Source organism: Archocentrus centrarchus, chromosome 16 (genome assembly GCF_007364275.1).
Source record: "Archocentrus centrarchus isolate MPI-CPG fArcCen1 chromosome 16, fArcCen1, whole genome shotgun sequence".
Classification (NCBI taxonomy): domain Eukaryota; kingdom Metazoa; phylum Chordata; class Actinopteri; order Cichliformes; family Cichlidae; genus Archocentrus; species Archocentrus centrarchus.
The window spans coordinates 22,560,424-22,581,268 of NC_044361.1; the positions used below are offsets into that span (position 1 = coordinate 22,560,424).

General features: G+C 41.2%; 1 protein-coding gene across 1 annotated transcript in view; it reads right to left on the bottom strand.

The window, feature by feature from the left end:
* The window catches only part of LOC115794665 (G patch domain-containing protein 8), a 32,263-nt gene extending 13,581 nt beyond the window's left edge, over window positions 1-18,682 (bottom strand). Inside the window, 2 exon segments of the mRNA XM_075074431.1 lie at window positions 18,145-18,447; window positions 18,631-18,682. Of these exon segments, the coding sequence (XP_074930532.1) occupies window positions 18,145-18,297 (153 nt within the window). The 5' untranslated portion in view covers window positions 18,298-18,447; window positions 18,631-18,682.
* Between the last annotated feature and the right edge of the window lie 2,163 nt (window positions 18,683-20,845).

Here is a 20,845-nt window from a genome sequence, read left to right on the forward strand (position 1 = left end):
CAAGGACAAATAGGTAGCTGTATGTAATTATGAGAACAGTTTTTTTTTTTTTTAAGTAATTAATTCATATTCATATTCCTGGCTAAAGGCAGCTGTAAGATGGTTCATTCACTGAACTGAATTAAAGCAGCAAACCATCCAGGCAATAATAAGAAACTGCTTGCAGAATAATTAGTTCTCTTTAAAAATACAAAATGTACTCAGTGGGTCATAATAAAGCATTTGGCGTATCTCTATAATACATTATAACGTAAATATGACTCTTTAAAAGCCACTTGAGCCAATTTCAGTGGGGTAATCAAATATTTTTAGTCAAGAGAACAAGTTTAAGTGGGTGTGTGTGTGGTAATGAATTCTGAAAAATCAAAGAAAACTGACTGAAAACACGTTACTTGAAGCTTTCATTTCATGCTCAGAGTGGCAAACAGTGGGAGAAATAGTCTGAAGTCATTTACAATTTGCAGTCTGCATGACTGACATGACAATTTGTTATGATTGAATCAGCTGCATTATAATAAAGAATTAAAATCTCATTCACTGCCTACTGCCCTTGAGCTAAATTGTTTCTATTCACTGGTCACTTTTTTTTGTACGTTGTAATTAAATATTGAACAACATTCTCATGGATTGCTACATTCAACCTAGAGATAGCATGAAGGATGGCTTACAGGATTTTGGACTGATATTATGTTAAAGTAATGCAATAAGATATTATTTTGAGAGCATTTTGCTTCCTTAATCTAATGTATGTATTGCTGAAACTGGTTGTTTGGGTGAGACGAATGCAGAGAGATCATGACCTCCTTCAAGGACGTCATGAATTCACTGCCAGGATTATGCAAAAACTGTCAGGGCAGTTTTGATGAAAACTGGTGGAGCATGGGTGAAGGAAGAGCATTCATTTTTGATGAGGATCAAGGGATGAAGACAGTCACACTGTCTTGTGAACAGGCATGCCTATTCACAACTGCTTGGGGCCCCAGGCCCTAAGGGGGAACCTCAGATTTTATCCTTCCCCAATCTGCAATGACATTTTAGCAGGAAAACTCCCTAATGGGGCCTCTGCTTAGAGGGAGTGCAAAGAATGCCAGCTGTTTCAGATTGTGAGAGTGTGCTACTGAGTTCTAATAGGCTTTATTGTAAGTTGATATTTGATGTTACTCCTTGTTGTTTGGATCTTGTACATGGTTATTATTTTTTTAATAACCGAGTATGATGTTTGATCGGGGTATTGGCATTTGTTGAGGTCGGCACTCTGTGTGCTAAATCTGATAAGAAACGCAGTTTTATTTTATGGAAGAAGTTAAGCGGCCAGATTAAAAACAGTATGTCTACACTTATCACATAATAGCATGAGATATACACAGACAACATAGAGATACTTATATAAAAATGTTGTAATGGCATTTCTGTAATTTTGAAGAATTAGAGTTGGAAATATTTTATGTACTTCGTTACTTTAACTTCTGCCTCTCTCTTTCTTTGTGCATTCACCAGTGCGTTTAAAAAATAATGCAAATACACACAAATTCAAGTGGAGAGCACTTGCACAGTATTGGCAAACGAGTGCAAATTTTGCACCTCCTCAAAATTATTAGGTATTTTGGCTCAGACCTGCTCGAATGTAACTGATCAGATGTGATAATTGTTAACAGCACTGCAACACAAGCTTTAATCGCAATCTTGGTTCAGTATGAAATTCAAAAATAGGGCGAAACAACACTCATGCATGCATAATAAATCCACGACGAGAGAGAGCGAGCCTTGTAGCAACACAACCGATAGAAACAGATTCTCTCTGTTCAAATATATTAACTTCCACTGAAGAGAACTTCTACTGCAGGGGGTGGAGAAAAAAAATTATGGTAAAAACTTCATGAATATGGTCAACTTTGAAGAAAGTATTGTTATAGAAATTACATTTGCAGAACTGGTACAGACACAGAGCATACAAGATTACACGCCAATTAGCAGTTTCTCTCTTTATAACTCCATATATTCATGTGTAGGGTTGTTAATTCCTCTTTGCTTCTGTATGCTGTCTGTTGTATGTCTCAATCTTACTATTAGCTCCTATGTTTGAATTTTTTTCAGTAATGTGCTGCTTATTTTCTTATTTTCTTATTTTCTTTTTTGTGTGCCTGTTAAGTATAAAAGGACTGATCACTTTATTATTAGCCGATGCACCTGTTTGTAATTTGCATAAATTTGTGTATGGCCTGTGTGGAGCCTGACCCCTGATCTCTTTCTGGCTGAATTCTCTGTTCTCTTCTCATATGTTTTAGGGGTGTTTCAGTAGTAAAATAAATAAATAAAGAGAAGAAAAGAAGGTTTGCGGTGAGAAGCAAACTATGATAAAGAGACATATGAATTTATAGAACTTCCAATTGTTACTATTGCGTTGTGAGAACAATTCAATAAACAATTTAAAAAACGTTTATCAAGCCCAATTAAATCTTTAATTATCTTCCGCTATAATTATCACCCTAACTTAGCAACGGTAATGAACAGAAAAAATGAATTGAAATTAAAAATAATTCAGCAAATTTGTTTGCCTTCTGCCGTGCCCTGCTCTCTCAAATCATTTACATTTATTTGCCACTCTTTTCGCTCTCCACCTGTATCTAAAGTGCTCCTGTGACATATTTCTGTCAGACGCATTCACACTCGCACAAGTGCCTGGCAGTTTAGTGTGATTTCTTGCCATTCTTCGGTAGCCGGTGACAGTTGTTGACCCGAAGCCTAAATTACTCATTACTGTAATGACCTGTGGAGCTCAGTCGCAGACATTTTTGTGCACAAACATGCATGCCAAGCAGGATAACTGAGTGTTAATGAGCTGATATTTGCAGCCCCAATGCATCTCCTTTGACTGCCTTTAATGGGCCTCTGTGGTCTGTGCTACCCACCCATTTTTCCATTTATTGTGTGTGTGTGTGAATGTCCATCTGTATCTACGTCCTATCTTTATAGCGTTTTTGTCTGTGTGCAACCGTCTGATATTTTTTGTACGTGTGTTTGCATATCTTTGTTTACTCCAGATCATTACTGCCAGTTAGAGGTATGGCCAAAACAAGTAGATTGAATAACCATAGCCAAAATCACAGATGTGCTGACCATACATATGGTCATTAGGGTTTTTTCACAGCCAAATGGACAGATGTTTTAGTACCAGTGAGTTTTAAACTACCAGCAGCTTCTGTGAAAGAGAAACTAAAAAGGCTAAAATAATTCAGAAAGTGAGATTACAGCATATAAAAGTACAAACTGTATTGCAGTGATCTTCTGTCAGCTGTGCCATGATTCATTGTTTTTTTGGGGTTTTTTTGTGTAAATTTTTTGCTATCTGAAGCACAGTCCTCTACACCATGACATCACCAGTGAATACCATGAAGTATAACAAAATGTTACATCTCTCTGACCTTTTAGCTGAGCTGCATGCACAAACTAAACTGAATAAGTAAATAATAAGGAGATTTTATTTAATTATTTTCCCCTGCTGCCTTTGTTGCTATTTTTGATAGAAAAAATGAATTCTGTCCTTAATCTGTTTGTTACACCTGATTTTTCTCTTCAATTGTCACTATATATATATATAGAGGAGGGGGGGGGGGTGTCACTGCCCCAAGTGTTTCTATTACCACAGTGACCCCTGTTACCTTCACTTTCCACATCCTCTCTAGCTCTTCTCTCAGCTCCTGGTATTTCTCAGGCTTTTTGTGTTCCTTCGTTTTGATGTTGCCATCACTTGGTATTGTTATATCTGTTGCTATGGCTTTCTTCCTCTTCTTGTCCACCACTACGTCAGGTTGGTTAGCCATCACCAGTTTGTCTGTCTGTATCTGGAAATCCCACAGGATCTTAGCTCTGCTATTCTCAACAACTTTTGAGGGTGCATCCCATTTTGAACTCAGGACTTCCAGGCAATTAGCCATCTATCTATCTATCTATCGATCTATCGATCTATCTATCTATCTATCTGTCTATCTATCTATCGATCTATCGAGAGGATAGATAGATAGATGCTTGTCTGCTCTCTTTAAGGACTTTAAATGAAAAAAGGAAAGGATACATTTTCAGTTTTAATTACACATTGGATGAAACATACATGACTTCTAGCTTTTTTTTTTTTTTTTTTTTTTAAAGACCTTACATATGGATTACTGACTTGCTGTACCATAATCCTTAAGAATGACCATCTTCTGCTCTGTAAATGCACAGTACTGTGCAAAAGCTTTAAGCCGCCCCCTCATTTCTTTATATTTTGCTTCCAAGGAACCAACCTTTCTTGTTATTTTTTAAAGTGCTCTTGAGCAGTAGTTCTTCATGCTTTCTGAAGGTCTTGGAACATTGGCTGCTTTTTCACTTATTTTCAGTCCATCAGAAGAATGTTTGTTTGTTTGTGTGTTTGTTAAGCCACTTAACACTGACCTATGACTCATTCAAGCACAAAAAATGCACCTAACTCTAACATGACAGACAACTTTTTAAAGAACCAAGTTTAAGTTGTATCTTTAGGCACTTTGTCACTAGCAGGCCATTTCTTTATTTGAATCTATGAAAAAAACCCAAGACAGCACAGTCTGATGTATTCTTGTCAAAATTGATGGAATTATGAACACAGAAAAGTACTGTCAGATTTTGATACAATACCATCTGGAAAGCATCTGGTTATTGACATCTTCATTCTAAACACACTGCCAGTTCAGTAAAAGCATAAATGGATAGAAAAACACAAAAACAGTCATGGATTGGCCTCCCGGAGCCCAAACCTCAACATTATTGAAGCAGTGTGGGATCATTTTAACAGAGAACATAACAAATGGCAGTCAACATCCAAAGAAGAGCTTTGAGTGTCCTCCAAGAAGCCTGGAGAACTATTCCTGAAGACTACTCAAAGAAATTAGAAGAGAACTTAAAGAGAGACAGGCAATGAGAGTTAAGACCTTGAAGAATAGTGATGGTCATGCCAAATGTTGACCTTCAAGCTTGTTAGAATTTAATCATAATGTACATTAAAAAGCCTAAAATTTGTCACTATCAAAATACTTTCAGGCTGTCAACGTGTGGCTTTCACTCTCTTCTAACATTACAGCTGTACAGAACAAAAAAAACTGCTCTAAACATGTCTGTAAGAATCTGTTCTCTTGATGGATTTTAAGGCAATACCATCAAAACATAAAAGTGAAAAAAATAAACAACTGTATTCAAAAGCCTCAAAATACTTCACTGCTTTTGTGTGGGGCTACAGTAGGGAGCCTGTAGCATATCAACAAATCGCACCACTCTCCTGTTGAGGTCATAAAGCTATGATTAGTCACAAGGCCCAACCAAACGATCACTCAGCAATCAAAATTTAATTCCCAGTCCATCACAATGCAAGGCCAAAAAGCCCCACTGCTGATGTGTCCACCCCTCCCTGCCCTCATCCCCTCTGTCTCTTTCTATTTCTCCTCCCTATTCAACAGGGCTACCTTGTTTTCACGGAGTTATTCATGCGCTATACCATTGATCAATCCTATTCTGTGCCCACATTTAAAATCTGTCCACCTCTCAACATCGCCAACCTCCTCTCTCAATCTCTCTGTGTTCATGCCATCCTGAATGCAGCGTGAACTTAGCTACTGGCTTGTGCGGTGTGAGTTAAACCGATTCACCCAGACAGAGCATAGCTTACAGAAACAAAAAGCAGGGGACATCTTAAGACATTTTCACCACTTGAACAAACCCGTAGGTGCTTTCCAGGATTTTTTGTGGATACAATTTGTTTTTGTGTGGGATCAAGGCACAAACACAAAAGCATGAATGCCTGTATGTAAATTCCTCAAATACTCAGGTGTTCTACAAACTGTGGTCTCCTCTGAAGCTTTTGAATGTATTTTTTATGATCCTACTGCTCACTTGCTCACTGTGCTCTTCAAGGACTTGAATTTGTTTCTGTAAAAACACAAAGATTCCCTTCCTGTTCTTTCACTGCACATCCATCCAAACCTCTATTTTCTTCCGCTTATCCCCAAGGCGAAAATCATATACCAATTACAGGGAGACAAAGGATGGCAAGAACAATGGTGGGTGAGCTGAACTTTACCCATCGTCTCTCCAGTTTCTAAATGTGTATAGTGTCAACGCTTTGTGTGCAGCCTGCTTTTGTCGACTCTTGTTTTTCTCTCCAAAGCGGCTTTGATGGGTGAAAATGATACATTATATTCCCCAGAGTATTCACTCACCCATCCAAATCATTGAATTCAGGTGTTCCAATCACTTCCATGGCCACAGGTGTATAAAATCAAGCACCTAGGCATGCAGATTGCTTCTGCAAGCATTTGTGAAAGAATGGGTCGCTCTCAGGAGCTCAGTGAATTCCAGCGTGGTACCATGATAGGATGCCAGCTGTGCAACAAGTCCAGTCGTGAAATTTACTCACTACTAAATATTCCACAGTCAACTGTTAGTGGTATTATAACAAAGTGGAAGCGATTGAGAACGAGAGCAACTCAGCCATGAGGTGGTAGGCCACTTAAAATAACAGTGTGGGGTCAGCAGATGCTGAGGCACATTGTGCACAGAGTTTGCCAACTTTCTGCAGAGTCAGTCACTACAGACCTCCAAAGTTCATGGGGCCTTCAGAGTAGCTCAAGAACAGTGCGTAGAGAGCTTCGTGGAATGGGTTTCCATGGCTGAGCATCTGCATCCAAGGAGGAGGGGGAGGGGGGGTTATGGTGTGGGGTTGTTTTTCAGGAGTTGGGCTCGACCCCTTAGTTCCAGTGAAAGGAGCTCTTAATGGTTCAGCATACCAAGACATTTCGTACAACTTTACGCTAAGGTTCATAAAGGCATGAGCGAGTTTTGTGTGGAAGAACTTGACTGGTCTGCACAGAGGCCTGACCTCAGCCTGGGATGAATTAGAGCAAAGACTGTGAGCCAGACCTTCTCATCCAACATCAGTGTCTGACCTCACAAATGTGCTTCTGAAAGAATGGTCAAAAATTTCCATAAACACACTCCTAAACCTTGTGGAAAACCTTCCCTGAAGTGTTGAAGCTATTATAGCTGCAAAGGGTGGGCCGACATCATAGTAAACCCTATGGATTAAGAATGGGATGTGAAGAGCTTTAGAAGGACAGACTGGTGAGATCTGATGATCTCTTATTCTTTCACTATTTCCCTCCGATTGCTCCACCTCTCATTTCTTTCAGTTGTTCATATTTTGTATTCCTCCAGTTTTTTCTCCCTTATCGTTTTTTTTTTTATCCTTTCTACACTAAAAACAGTTGTCAGCTATGTCTTTCAATCTGTGTGCTTATTAGGCTTTTCTCCTCTCTCGCTAAATGTCACCTCCAATATTAAATGCGTTTTTTTTCTCCCAGCTGGCAGAAAAAAAAGTGGAATTATATGGACCATACACTCTTGACATTTAAATTACAGACACAATTGAAAATCCTGCATGGATAAATGAATACACAGCACTGTTAAGTTATTACACGCACAAACTTAGAACACACACTCTTTGTACTCATGCGCTGTCAATCACACTCCTGTCTGTCCAGGCAAGGCAGCTGACTGACTGCTTCAAAGGAGATTGAGGAGGATCTGTTAAAGGGATCAAACCAGAGCTGTAATCTGTCAGAGTGCGATGATACAGATTAGAGTGAAAGACAAGTTAAGAAGATGAAGGTAATCAGTTTGGGAAGCGACAGATTTAAAGAAGAGGATTAATATGATCGAAGATTACATACTACTCTTAATGCTCGAGTAAATCTCGCCAAGTCAGAAACTCGCAGATGAGTGGCGAGTACGTGTGAGAAATGAGTTGCTGATGTCGGTGAATTGAGGAATGATTGCTCTTTCAGACGTTATGATTGCAGATTCTTTTGGAGTTTTTTTTTTTTTCCTTCTTTTTTTGGTGTAGGTGAACATTTCTATGTATGTGTGCGTGTTTGCTTTTTTTGTGGCTCATTTGTGCCATCAGAGGATAACGCAAGTGTGTCCAATAAGTGAGTGATCTTTTCTGTGGCACATTACAGTAGGAGTGCATGGATGGCTAGAAATACTACAGATCACAGGCTGAAATTGGAGACAGTCTGGGGACTTACACGCCAGCTGAGTGAATTGCTCTGTCATGCACAACAGTCCAACTTTTTGAAAGCTGGTTTTGCTGTGCTGTATGATTTTGGGGCAGTTAAGACCCGATGCTAGCCAGGATTGAAATCCCGCCAGGACTCTCTCTGCTTTCAACATCCTGCTCTCCACATCTATTTCTTTCTCTGGGTGTCCTGGCTATCATTCCTAACTTATATCGAGCCCCCAGTATGGCTGCATTAGTATGTATGGCCATGTAGCTCAGGGTTTAGAGGTTTATGTCCCCTAATAGACAGAGATTTGTCCTGTCACACCCACAAAGAGCTTACAGCGAGAGACAGAGGCAGAATGGCTCCTTCCACTCTGTGTGTTGAGGGTAAAGAAAGAACATTTATGTTCCTGTCTTATCTGCAGAGAGAAGGTTTCCATTTCTCTATAAATCATAAAGCCCTAATTTGTATCTTTCTCTTCTTTTCTCCTACACTTTCCATCTTCTCCTTCCCTGCTCTTGTTCTCTCTCTCTCTATCCCCTTTCTCTTCCTCTTTTACTCACTATGATTGGATTAAGACCAAAGAAACAGAGTGTGGAGATGAGGAGGGGATGAGAGCTTATTAAGCATGTGAGAGGTGAGATGACATTAAGCTGTACAGAAAGAGATTCAGGAAGGGGTGTGTGACCACATGCGCCAGTGTGTGTGTGTGTGTGTGTGCGCATGTGTACCGCACATTTCTGTATTTATCCCCGCAGAAGGTAGGGTGAGAAGAGGGAGGAAGTGAGGCGTTTAGCTGTGGAGCACTTTAATCAAGGGGTGAGCAATCCTGCATGACCCACTCTGTCATCCATTATTGATGCCTGCCTCAGCCAGGCTGATGAATCATTAAGCCACTCATAAGGCCTGGGAATTCTGCCGCCTCCTCGGCCGATGACACTCATTTACATAAATCACACGCTGCTATTTTTCACACTCGTCGGCATAAACACAAACACACACCCACATACAGCCAAATACACTAAGTTCAAACATGTTGGTTTGCTCGCTGATGTGCATGGCACATACCATTAACACTCCCCCCATACCTGTCTTACCTGAAAGAAGCAAGTTAATTTGAGGTGGGGCTACAGAATTATAAAGGTTATACTGTACAGGACTATAGCACTCAGCAGCTGCAACACTGGCATACCCAGAGATTAAAGACAATATCTTCTAAATCCCATGGACTGCACAGTACATGCGTTGCCCTTTACTCGATGACAAACACATTTTGCATTCAGTTGAAACAATCATGTAAAAAATGCATAGTTACAGTAAGTGGAGAGAAGCGAGTGAAAGAGAAGGAAGACAAAAAAACAAGCAGAGAGAAAAAGATCTTACAGAGTTTGAGTTTACATTTTGCCTCTGGGTTATATGGCAGAGAAATCTTAGGGAAATTGATGAGCAACCATGGCATGCAGGCGCACACGCACTCACACGCACGCAATACACCAATATATTTCTTCTCATCGTTGTAGGGTTTCCCTTCATCTCCTCTCCTCCCCTCTCCATTCACCTCCCCTCCTGCTGTTTCCATGTCTTCCCATTCACTGTTGAGACTAATCCAGTCCTACAGGGTAAGAATATACCTCACAGCAAGGGTAAGAAAGCCCCCGTAGCCGGCTCGTTCAAAAATGCAGAAACGCAAACATGCCAAGCATACATGCACAATCAGACAGAGGAAACAGGCACGCTGCCCATAAAGCCGTCAGCCAAGGCCTGGTGTCGGGTAGCTGGAGGCTGCTCGCAGACCAGTGTGATCCTGCCATCCTGGCAGCACACAGCCAGGGCATTTCTGCACAATGCTAAGCTGAGCGCCTGGCATCTCCAATCTGCTAAATGCAGGAATGCTGCTGCTCATGATAATTGTGGTGGGTTGTTTTCTCCATCACGGCTGATATGAAGACCGGTTGAAGCAAACGGCATGAATTATTAGTGTCTGCATCATGGCTCGCGCTGCTGGTGGAGGTAAGTCTGATATAATTCGATGCACTGTTACTGATGCATGACCGACTCTGCACTATCAGAATGTCCTAGTAGGTCCTATCTGCTGTAATACATTAAACATGAGAGCACACCAGAATGAACACACATGGGGATTCACACGATGTTATGATAATACTACATGCATTTTTTGCCCTGCTAGTACTGATTTTTTTAGTATGATTTTTCCAGGTTCACAGAGATTTTAAAATAAAGGTAATAGCTCAAGTATGCCCTTTTCATCTTTCTGAATCCTTGATCCCAACTTTAACTTTTCTCTCTTCTTTTGTCTGCTAGAAGTCAGAGGAGAAAGGTATGAATTTCTAAATGCATTTCAAGCACCATCATATTCCATCATAATAATAAAGGATACTACATCCCCATTTTCTAGACAATAGACAAACCTTTAACTGTCTTGTTACAATTTTTTCATATTTCAGGGTACCAACAGCACACAGTATAGTCACATAGATCGATGTGCACCATAAGAGCCTATTCTGTTCAAGGCACAGCAAAGCAAAACATGAAAGCCTTGATCTTATGTCAACGAATTCAGGGAAGTAAAACTTGTTCATATGTATTAAAATTTCTCTGCCACTTTGATCTTTAAATGCAAAGTGCCTGCTCAATTTCTTTCAGTCGTAGTTATTTTTATAAATCATCCTTATGCACATGAAAAGTGGGGGAAAAAATATGATGTGAAGATCAAGCTGTGAAAGAAATCCAAGTTTCTTTATTCAGAAGGAGCCCCTTGGTCCTTGTTAAGCTGGGAGAAATTCCAGGGCTTCTGCTCAGCTAGGAGGTGCTGGTTCACAGCCTCTCTTTCAGTGAGTCATCTCTTCTTCAGAGGAGAGATAATTAATTTGTCTGAGCTGCTCTTAACCCTGGCCTCCGTGTCAGCAGCCAAAACGCACGCAGGTAATCAAGAGCACAGGTGCAAATTTGTGTAATGCAGTGTACATGCAAATATGCAGCCTGTGGTAAGTGTTACAGCTACAGCTCCTATATGAACGAATGAATCCAGGTAGAGTGGCAGAATAAAAGGCAGAAGAGTAAAATGGAGGTTATTGAAGAACAGAGACAGCAACCATCAAATAAAGCACAGCCTCTCTGCTCTTTCGTTCCTTGAAGGATTTTTCAGCAATATTGCTACTGCAATATTACTCCCGTCACCCACACACTCCCATACAGGCATACTGTACACACATATGCACACAAACACACACACAGCATCTCTCTCTCTCTCTCTCACACACACACACACACACACACACACACACACACACACACACACACACACACACACACACACACACACAGACACAATTCAAAGGCCTAAACAGCTGAACCTTTGACCTGCTAAAAAATGAATGGGCTTCAGAGATGAGATGAAAAGCAATAGGAGATTGATATAAGAGGTGTGTCAGGGAGAAGGGGTTGAGAGCAAAGGTACTGGCTAGAGAAATGGGTAGAGGGAAAGACAAAAGCTAGCTGCACTTTATAGTTTAAAAGACGGGGGGCAAAGTTTATACTGCAGAGGAAAATTATGTTTTTTTTTATTCCAGATATTTTTTTTCAGGACTTGCTCAATGATATACTTTCGATAACTATGATTTGGGTATTTGTGTGTATGATTTTTGTTTTGAGCGTGTCTTTCAGTTTCTGCCTGAGCTGGTGTTCCAGATGGTTCATCAAACATCCCGTAATTATCAAACACTCACTAATTGTACGTGAGTGTGTGTTTATGTGCTGGTGTGTCTCCAGGTGATTATCTGAAGCTGTGATCACTAATGACCACACAGACAAACATCTGTCCCCAGGTAATATACAAAATGAGAGCTTCACCATCTGCTGTGCCCGCGTGCAGGCACGTATGAGTCTACATAACTTTTGTCTTTCCTGCAACATGCATTTAAATGCCAGAATCTGAGCTTTAAAGGTGTTTTGTTGTCTCATTTGCTTTTCTTTTACCATAACGATTATAAAATACTTTCCTATTCTTTGCCCTCTGGACAGGCTCACGCACTCCCACATAAAGACCATGCAGGTTAAATCAGCCCTGCAGGCATCTTTGCAGTTATGCCCTCAAAGCCACAGATATTGGTCCCAAACAGGAATTAAGAGAATCTTCCAATTCAGAAAGAAGTCAGGTAGAACTTTCAGTCCAAATGGAAGGTTGTAAATGTGTACAAATACGTGTTCTCATGGGTGAAACACCAAATGCTTTGCGATTGAAAAATACTTTTTGTGTAAGTTCAAATGGTCGTTGAATTCACACAAGTCAAGGTTTTGTGTGTGTCTGAGTGTGCCCGCGCGCTTGTGTTGTCAGTGGGTAGCAAGTCAAAGAGACACAAACAAAGAATGAATCAGTTGTCAGTAAAATAAATAAAGATCATCTCCATCTCCGATGAACATGCACCACAAAGCTGGTGACACATAGGAGTAGAAGCTCAAAGGCACCTATAGATAAGTAGAGGCTGAGTGTGCTTTAACATCTTGCATCTCCTTCATTTTTCCATTCCTGAGGGCACGCTGCACTATTGTTAAGAGACTGGCAGGTTATGTCACCTCAGACACTGGGTTCATTTACAAGTTACACAATGCATCACAAACAAACAGGGAAGAAACTTGCTTGGTAGAAGAAAAAGAAGCTAAGCTAGAGCGGGGAAAAAATGAAGAAAGCCTGAGAAGCAGTCTGGAAAAGCCAGAAAATAGTGAAGCAGCAGAGTATATGCAGCACTTTTCCTCTGGGGAATCATCCTGGTTATCAAGTAGAGGTTATTATGCTATGAAGCACTAATGAATTCATTAGCTAAATGAAATGTCAATAAAGGCTTGAGAGAGTGTTAAAATCGATGCCAACTGTCTCTTTCTCCTGGTCCCTCTCCTCCTTCTTTTCATCCTATCTCACCCATCTGTCCCAATTATCCACCTTTCTCCCCAACACACACTTGCACACACACTCTCTCCAGAGTGTTGAGCGTAAACTGTGATGGAGGACATTAGCGGTGATCAGTGGGAGCACTTTGCAGTGGTCAGCAGAAATGGTCCAGTCATACAGAACTTTAGCATTCAGCAGCACTCACCTGCTCACTCTCAAACTGCTCTAGTACCACTTAATGGCTGACTTGGTGCATGCGTATGTGTATGTGTGCAATAACATTAGACTTTATGTGAGCGACTGCAGCACTGAGAGCCTTGACTCCAAAGCTGTGACAATATAACAAGTCAACAGCTGCTTTTGATCTTCTCTCACAAACGTTTTTTTTTTTCAACTCAAACTAATATTTAGCTCTTTTTCTTTCAGACATTTGCTGAACCACAATTACCACCTTGATCCTCTCTTCAGAGTACTTTAACACTGAGCCTGGATCGCTTACTATTATGATCATCATTAAAGGTGCCTGGGTTAGATTCCTGTGCAATGCATTAACATCCCTGAGCAAACTAGCAAGCCAAATAGCAAACCGGCTGGCTCGTCTCACCTCTGTCCCCTCATGATGGCTTAATATTTAAAGCTAACTATTTGGCTCGCTCTGAACATGGCACTGTTTTTGTGCAGCTCAACAGTTGTTTCAAGGTAATTGTTCAGGGCATACGTTTAAATGCCACCTCATTTACATAAACACTGTTCAGCTCCCTGTGGAATCAATGAAAACAGGAGGAAGCAAACGTGGAGTCACATCCACATCAACACACACACACACACACACACACACACACACACACACACACACACACACACACACACACATCCTGCCGCATTGGCACTCACTTTGACACAGTGCTGGATAGCCAGTGATCTGTTTCCTGCAACGGCAGTGAAATATACATCAAAGTGGTCTTCAGTGGATGAACAGTAAGTATGCACACACACACACACACAAAGCACACATCTTTTCGCCCCTACTGTCCTCCCCTCAGTGCTGATGCTAAAAACAAAAAAAAGCCCCCAAAACTTTGAGGTGTTAGTAAGAGTTTTAAGAGTGACTCATCAGTGATGATTAAGCAATAATATACACACAGGATCCGAAAGTTAGAAACGTCCAAGGGGATCTATCACAGTGACTAATTGGTAGCAATAAAGTAGTAATGAATAAAATCCAAATCTAGACCTACCAAGGCACACTGTAGGGACACTAACTAGGCAACAAAACAGTAATTTTAACAAACATGATGTTTTTTTTCTTTCCTGTGAAATAAGGGGGCAGTGTGTCCATTGATTGGCACCCAGTGTTTTCTTAATGCCGCCTTATCAAAGTGAAGACACGAGAAGTTACCCCTGACAAATCCCAGCCGTAAAATCCTTTGTAGTCCACTGATCTGAGCTAAATCAAAGAGCAGCTGCTGTTCTGGCTGGCGTGGCACTCCCTACAATGGGATGGATGGGAGCAAAAGATGCTGCTCAGCATGTTTAACCACCTTGAAGAGATGTGTTAAATTCCCTGGCTCCTGGCTGAAGGTCTAACTTTCACCTAACACAGGCAGTCACATTTGAACCCCTTGACCACAAGCACTGATTTTGTATCATGCTGACAGGTTTGAGCCTTGTCTAAACTAATATGGATAAATCTGAAATCAAATCTATATATATATATATATATATATATATATATATATATATATATATATATATTTTTTTTTTTTTTTTTTTTGTGACCTTCTAAACCTGCTTGGCCAGCATTTTGCAGCTCTGATAACTTTCCACATGTAGATTTATGTTCATTAGTTTGGACATGGCCTTGCAGGTAAATGATGTTCTTCGTACCATGAATAACACCCGAAAAACACAGCTTGGAGTGTGTAAAATATATTCAGCAAAATTCAAACTTCTATTTTTACTTGTCTCTGTCTGCTCACATGGAGGTCAGATACAGTTAAGCCTGTAAGCTGCTATGGATTCAGTGTTTTTTTTTTCCTCTTTTCTTCTTTTTTTTTTTGTCAGGAACGCTTGAATCTACAGTATACTACGGGTGAAAGGGAATCTTCAGAGCAGCTGCTGCTCATGTTTTTTGCTTGAATGGTTTTCTTTGATGGGATTTCTTCTTTTTGATGATATTTGAAGGGTTACAGATTTGAAATATGGCCTGTAGAGACTCCTAATTTTCAGTGTCAGATCTGATTTGATGGTTCCCTGTGACAGTTCAACTCTTTATAATCATAGGCCTTTTATACTGGAGCCATTACGTTGTGTAACAGCAGGTAAATCACAGGTGTGAATAATAAAAAGGCGATGCCTTGATTCAATTTAGGCACTTTGGTTTTAGTGTCTTGGCATTGTTTTTGCTTTTATCAGCCATATATTGTATAAACCAAGTAACATTTGTGAATTTTTCCAGGACTGCATCTCTGTGTTTTTATTTTAATATCAATTTTCTAAATTGCTCACTGTTCTGATTTTCAGCAGGTGAAAAATTCCAGTATCATTATATTACAAACATATTGGCTTATATTTGTTGTATATACAGTTTGTTAGTGTTATATTGAAAATAGAATCAAATAGGATCATTGTTTATTACTTATCAATTTGTTATGTGGGTATTAGGTTTTCAATTTTGGGATTCTATATTCATTTCTTAAATGTGGAAATCTGTCCCATCTCAGCTTGAGTGCGATTCTTTCAAAGTACTTTTTAATGACTTTTCACTTCCACTTTTCATCTTATTAAACACCTAGTGATAAATCTGTTTCCGATATTGCTTTGCAATCGCTTGGAGAACAAGACACACTTCTCTCTCTTTATCGTTCAGCGACGGTGCGCCCGGTGAGAAAAGAAGTGCAAGTTGCTTTAAACGTTCTCTCTGAGTGATCATGTTACTTTTTAATATAGCAGAAATGAGAGCACAGCCTATGTGTCCAGCCATGTACTGTATATTACTGATTACTTAGCAGCTACCTTGAAACCACAGCTTGAGTCCTTGCCACCATTTGTTTAGCTGTGATATGTCTCAGCTTTAAGCCTTCATCATAATGACCCTGATGAAGGCTGGGAGCTGAAACGTGTCGTTCAAGCAGCAAAGTTGCTCTGTTTACTACACCTGCACCACTGCGGGAGTTTTGACCTCTTAAGAGTTTTGCCTCTCCTCCATACAACTTTGAAGAAAGTAAAACTGCACCAGAACTGTTCCGGAAACCTCTAATTTGCTTCCATCTATTTTAAATCATCAAAAACTTTACATCAAGGCTAATAACGGACAACATATGTGCCTTACACAACATGTCCATTATAGGCCATTTGCACCCAATATATAATTTGGGATTAAATAGTTTTAGACTTACTTTCTGGTGATTAAAACAAAAAGATGACTGATCATCTCATTGCTAAGTTTAGGACACTGCTAACACACAAGGCCACTAGCAGATTTTGGTCTGTGCTAAACTAGTATCCTTTCGCAAATGGAAACTCATCTGGGCTGAAAGTATCTTGAAAGTTTGACAACATTTTAAGACATGGTACACTCTAATGGGTTACTTATCCCAAACAAGTGTCAAGTAGTTCAATGAATCTTCATAACATGCCAAATTTGGAAATGAATGGCTGCCCGGGAGCCTATGCATTCATTAGTATAAAAATATAGACATGCCTAAAATAGTCATTAAGCTTCAAATGAATTCAAGTAAGAGTTCCTTTGAGAATTATACTGATTTCTGAAAGGAGGCTAAACTTGTTGCAGGAGCATTAAAAAGGCAGCGTTTAATGATCTTGCAAGAAGATAAGGGGGCAAATATAACAGAAGCTCTCATGTGTAGAAACTGAGACATGTGCTGGGCATACTGAGTCTAAACTGTGTGACAGACTCACAGACAAGTCATTTCTGTGTGTTTAAAAGTTTGCAAGAATATTTGCGAATACAACTCATTGCACCATCTCTGCCAGTCTGACTGTGTCTGCTCAACACTGTTCGCTCATTCCCATCACACAGTGAACGCGGGCCGAACATGACAGACTGGTAATGACTTCAGTATGAACACACACACACACACACACACACTCGCACAAACACACTTATACACACATACCAGCTGCTCCTTTCCTCCTTTCTCATCAAACTTGTCATCAGCACCGCCAGTTTGTCTCGTCTCACATTAAGAGCTCATGAATAATGTGTGATTACCAGAGACCCTTGGAGCAGCTCCTGGATGTACAACACACAAACGCAAAACATAGGCTACACACACCCTTAGATATGGCGATACAGAGTGCACCTTAATTCACACGGTCTACAATATCACATACATATTTACATTTACTGCCATTTCTCTTTATACCTTGTTTTCACTGCTCTCTTACTCTTTTTTTTTTTAATTTCTTTCTGCTACACGCATTTCTTTATCTATACAAGTGTACACACAAACATCTACAACCCCTCAAAAACACAGAATGAAAGGCAGTTTACAATTGAATACCAGTATCTTGAAGAAGAAATCATGGGCACCATGGAAAGGTCAGAAAATTGTACTCTACAAGCCTGGGCAGGTCTCGCTCTCTCTCTCTCTCCCTCTCTTTCTTACACACACACACACACACACATGCACACAGAAATACAAACACGTACAAAAACTCCCCAGGTAATTAGGCTTATTTTCGTCGGGGCAACTCATTTCCTCCTCAAAGAACTAATGTAATTTGATTCGTTTAATTCCCACAGCCATGAGAGGGAGAAGGGGGCAAGGAGGGACAATAGCTTCATGGCTGGATACACAAATTCTTCTCTGCTTAAAATATTCACATCTCCTGTCCTCCATCAAAAAATCTCTTTTACGGCTCAGAAACTGAAATTATTACCCCATGCAAAAAATATTCACCTATTCAGTACTGTGTGACAGTATGACTGGGTCTGATGGGCGCTTGAGTTTTTCTCTGCCTCCTACAGTTTCCATAAACACACATTTATCTCACTGTACTTGCAGGGAACTTTCTATGACATCACTTAACTTTACATGCGTTAGAAACCCCTGATCTCCTTATCTCAGAAAGAAAAAGTGAACGACTCCGCTTGAACTAGCGAAATTTCTAGAGAAATCTGCCAGAGTCTGTACGCTGTCCTACCGGTGAATCACTGTTTGCGGGTGGACATAGCGGTCCTCTGAAGACTCCCTTGACGCGCCTGAAGTGTCCATTTCTCAGGTGTGTGGAGCTGATAACCAGGTAGTAGCACGCGCTGCACGCCATCCCGGGGGCCTCGCGAGGTTTGGTACCCATAAAGGTTTTTCCAGGCTGGTCCTGCGTGTCGGCTGTGTCCGATGGGCGCCAAGTCAAGTCCTGCTGAGAGGCTGTGCAGGTAGGAACGCTGTCGGAGCTGTGCGAGGGAGGGTCTCTCACTCCTCCTGTCCTCTGTAGGGAACTCTCTACCTGCGCGAGAAAAAAAGACAAGAGAGGAGATTTGCTCTTTATTTAGACTGTACCTGCTTATTAGATGTGTGTATGAAAATGCGTGAACGCATACTGCAAACAGTAGAGGCAAAAGAAAGAAAAAAAAAGAGAGAGAAAGACAGAGAGGCAGTTTAAGAGATGAGAATTGTGTAGTCTACTGACCGGGCTCTGATGCTGGAGTCTGCGTTTGGCATCCTGTCGTCGGCCAGGCTTAAATAAATGAATGAGCGCCTGTAGAGTGCCAGAGGAAGAGAGGGATCCATCCAGTCTCTGTTTCACACACACTCCCTCTCTCGCTCACCCCTCCTCTCGCTCTCGCTTTCCCGTCTTTTTCCCAGTCCACTGGTCCAGTCTATAAAGTGTTTGCAGCCTCAGCCAAACAGCAACAGCAGCACCCCAGTTTGAGTTCTCAGTAAAGAAGAGAGGAGCAGACACTCTCGCAGGTGCGCCTTCTCTTCACGCACCTCCAAGAGGAAAGAAAGGGAAAACATCTGACCCTTCTGCCCCCCTCCTCCTTCCTCCCCTCTGCTCTGTATTTATTGGCAGAGTGGTTTACAGTCACCTGTCTTGTGAATGAAATTCCGCGGTGCTTGGAGGGAGGGACGGTAAATCCATCCAGAGCAGTGCTAGTTGTTATTATCGTTCTCCAGCGCAGGCAGGTGGAAGTGACTCAGATTCTTTCTCAGAAACACACACACACTTGCACTCTCTCCTTTTCTCCCCCTCCTCACCCCCACGATCTGTTTGTGTATGAGTGTGTGCCTGCTTCTCTCCTAGAGGGTTGCACCGGACCGGATTTCTGTCTGCTGTAGACTATAATATGCAGTCCGTGTCCGTGTGGGTCTGGGATAGACGGGGATCACTTCAGGGCATGCTCTGCTTGAGTAACTCCGAATTGAAGTCCCCCCACCACACGCACTTTTCCCATTCTTTCAGCTTTTCTTAAAATCTTGTTGTGCGCATCGACAAGGAAGAGGGAATATATTTTATTCACAAACTGTATATCCTTATATACGGTTTAAAGATTTCTGCAGATGACCCACCGACAGGCGCCTGTGTTTATGTCCATCTCTCCCTCTCATGTCCTCTAGTCCATCCTCTCCCTCTCTCTGAAGGCATCAAAGTTAAAGCCTCACGCTTTTATAAGATCCTGGCATCGTCTGGAGGGAGAGGGAATCTCACTCGCTCGCAACCTCGGGGCTGATGATTTGATTACAAGATAAAAGCGAATTTCCCCGGCTCGGCCTGTCAAACTGCACCGGTTGCCGTCAAAGAGCTGCTCGGAACAAGCGGCAGCTGAGCCTCATAGTCTGTCTCAGCGGCGTATGGCGCTGTTCCTTAACGCGGTGCTGAAATTAAACCGCGAACACCCACAGCAGTGCGCGGCGCGTCATGCATATTCAGCCTGGGATTAGGGTGCCTTTTGTGCTCAACGTCAACCCTGAACGCTGCAGACAGCTTTGGATTTTAGAAGTAAACACGAGGAAGAAGGACACAGAGGGACAAGTCAAAAAGTGGGACGAAAGTCCACTTTGCTTTCTTTTCGCGTCCTCTGAGTAGGTGGATGGTAATGTACACCCACAAAGAAGTTAAAACAAATTCTACTTTGCATTAATACTGGAACACTAATAAAACCGGCAGATTCAGATGCTCATCATCTAACTTTTAACAGTCTTCATACTATTATTATTATTATTAGTGCAGCGATCAGTTAAGCTTTAAGGACCATAAATCCTATCAAAATCATAGCAACACACACACACACACACGCACGCACGCACGCACGCACGCACACACACACACACACACACACACAAAGGGAAGCCTTAACAAAACTGTTTCCAGTTCCACATTAAAAACAGCAGAAAAACCTGTTTCTGTGGCATTTGAGCTTCCAAATATTTCTACTGCACAAATGTGCTTGGTCCATGTACTTTTGGAGCTCTTGCAATCATCATGACCGCAGCAGCCTCCTACTCTGTCAAACTGTGCTGGCCAACCGACTCATTCTCCTATTTTACAGAATTTTCCTGCTCTTTAGTAAGTTTCTGTTTATTCCTAGAGGCCAGTTTCCTAACCCCCACCCCCGTGGCAGCATCAATATATGAACTGGTCTCAGATGTGCTTGCGTTTTGGGTTAAATTCATTATTGTTCAAGAGAGTGTGATGCGGCTCCTTACTCCTCTGGAACTTTATAATGGTCAATTGAGTGCTTACTGCTTGGCTGATATATGTAATTACATTTACCTACCCAGTGCAAGTCTGTATCACATGCAGAGGTTTGCCTGTGTGGGTGTGTGTTTGTGTTATTTAGTAACAGCAGACAAGAAAACAGTCTATTTTAGTTTTTCTGAGCTTACAACAACCCACCCCTGTT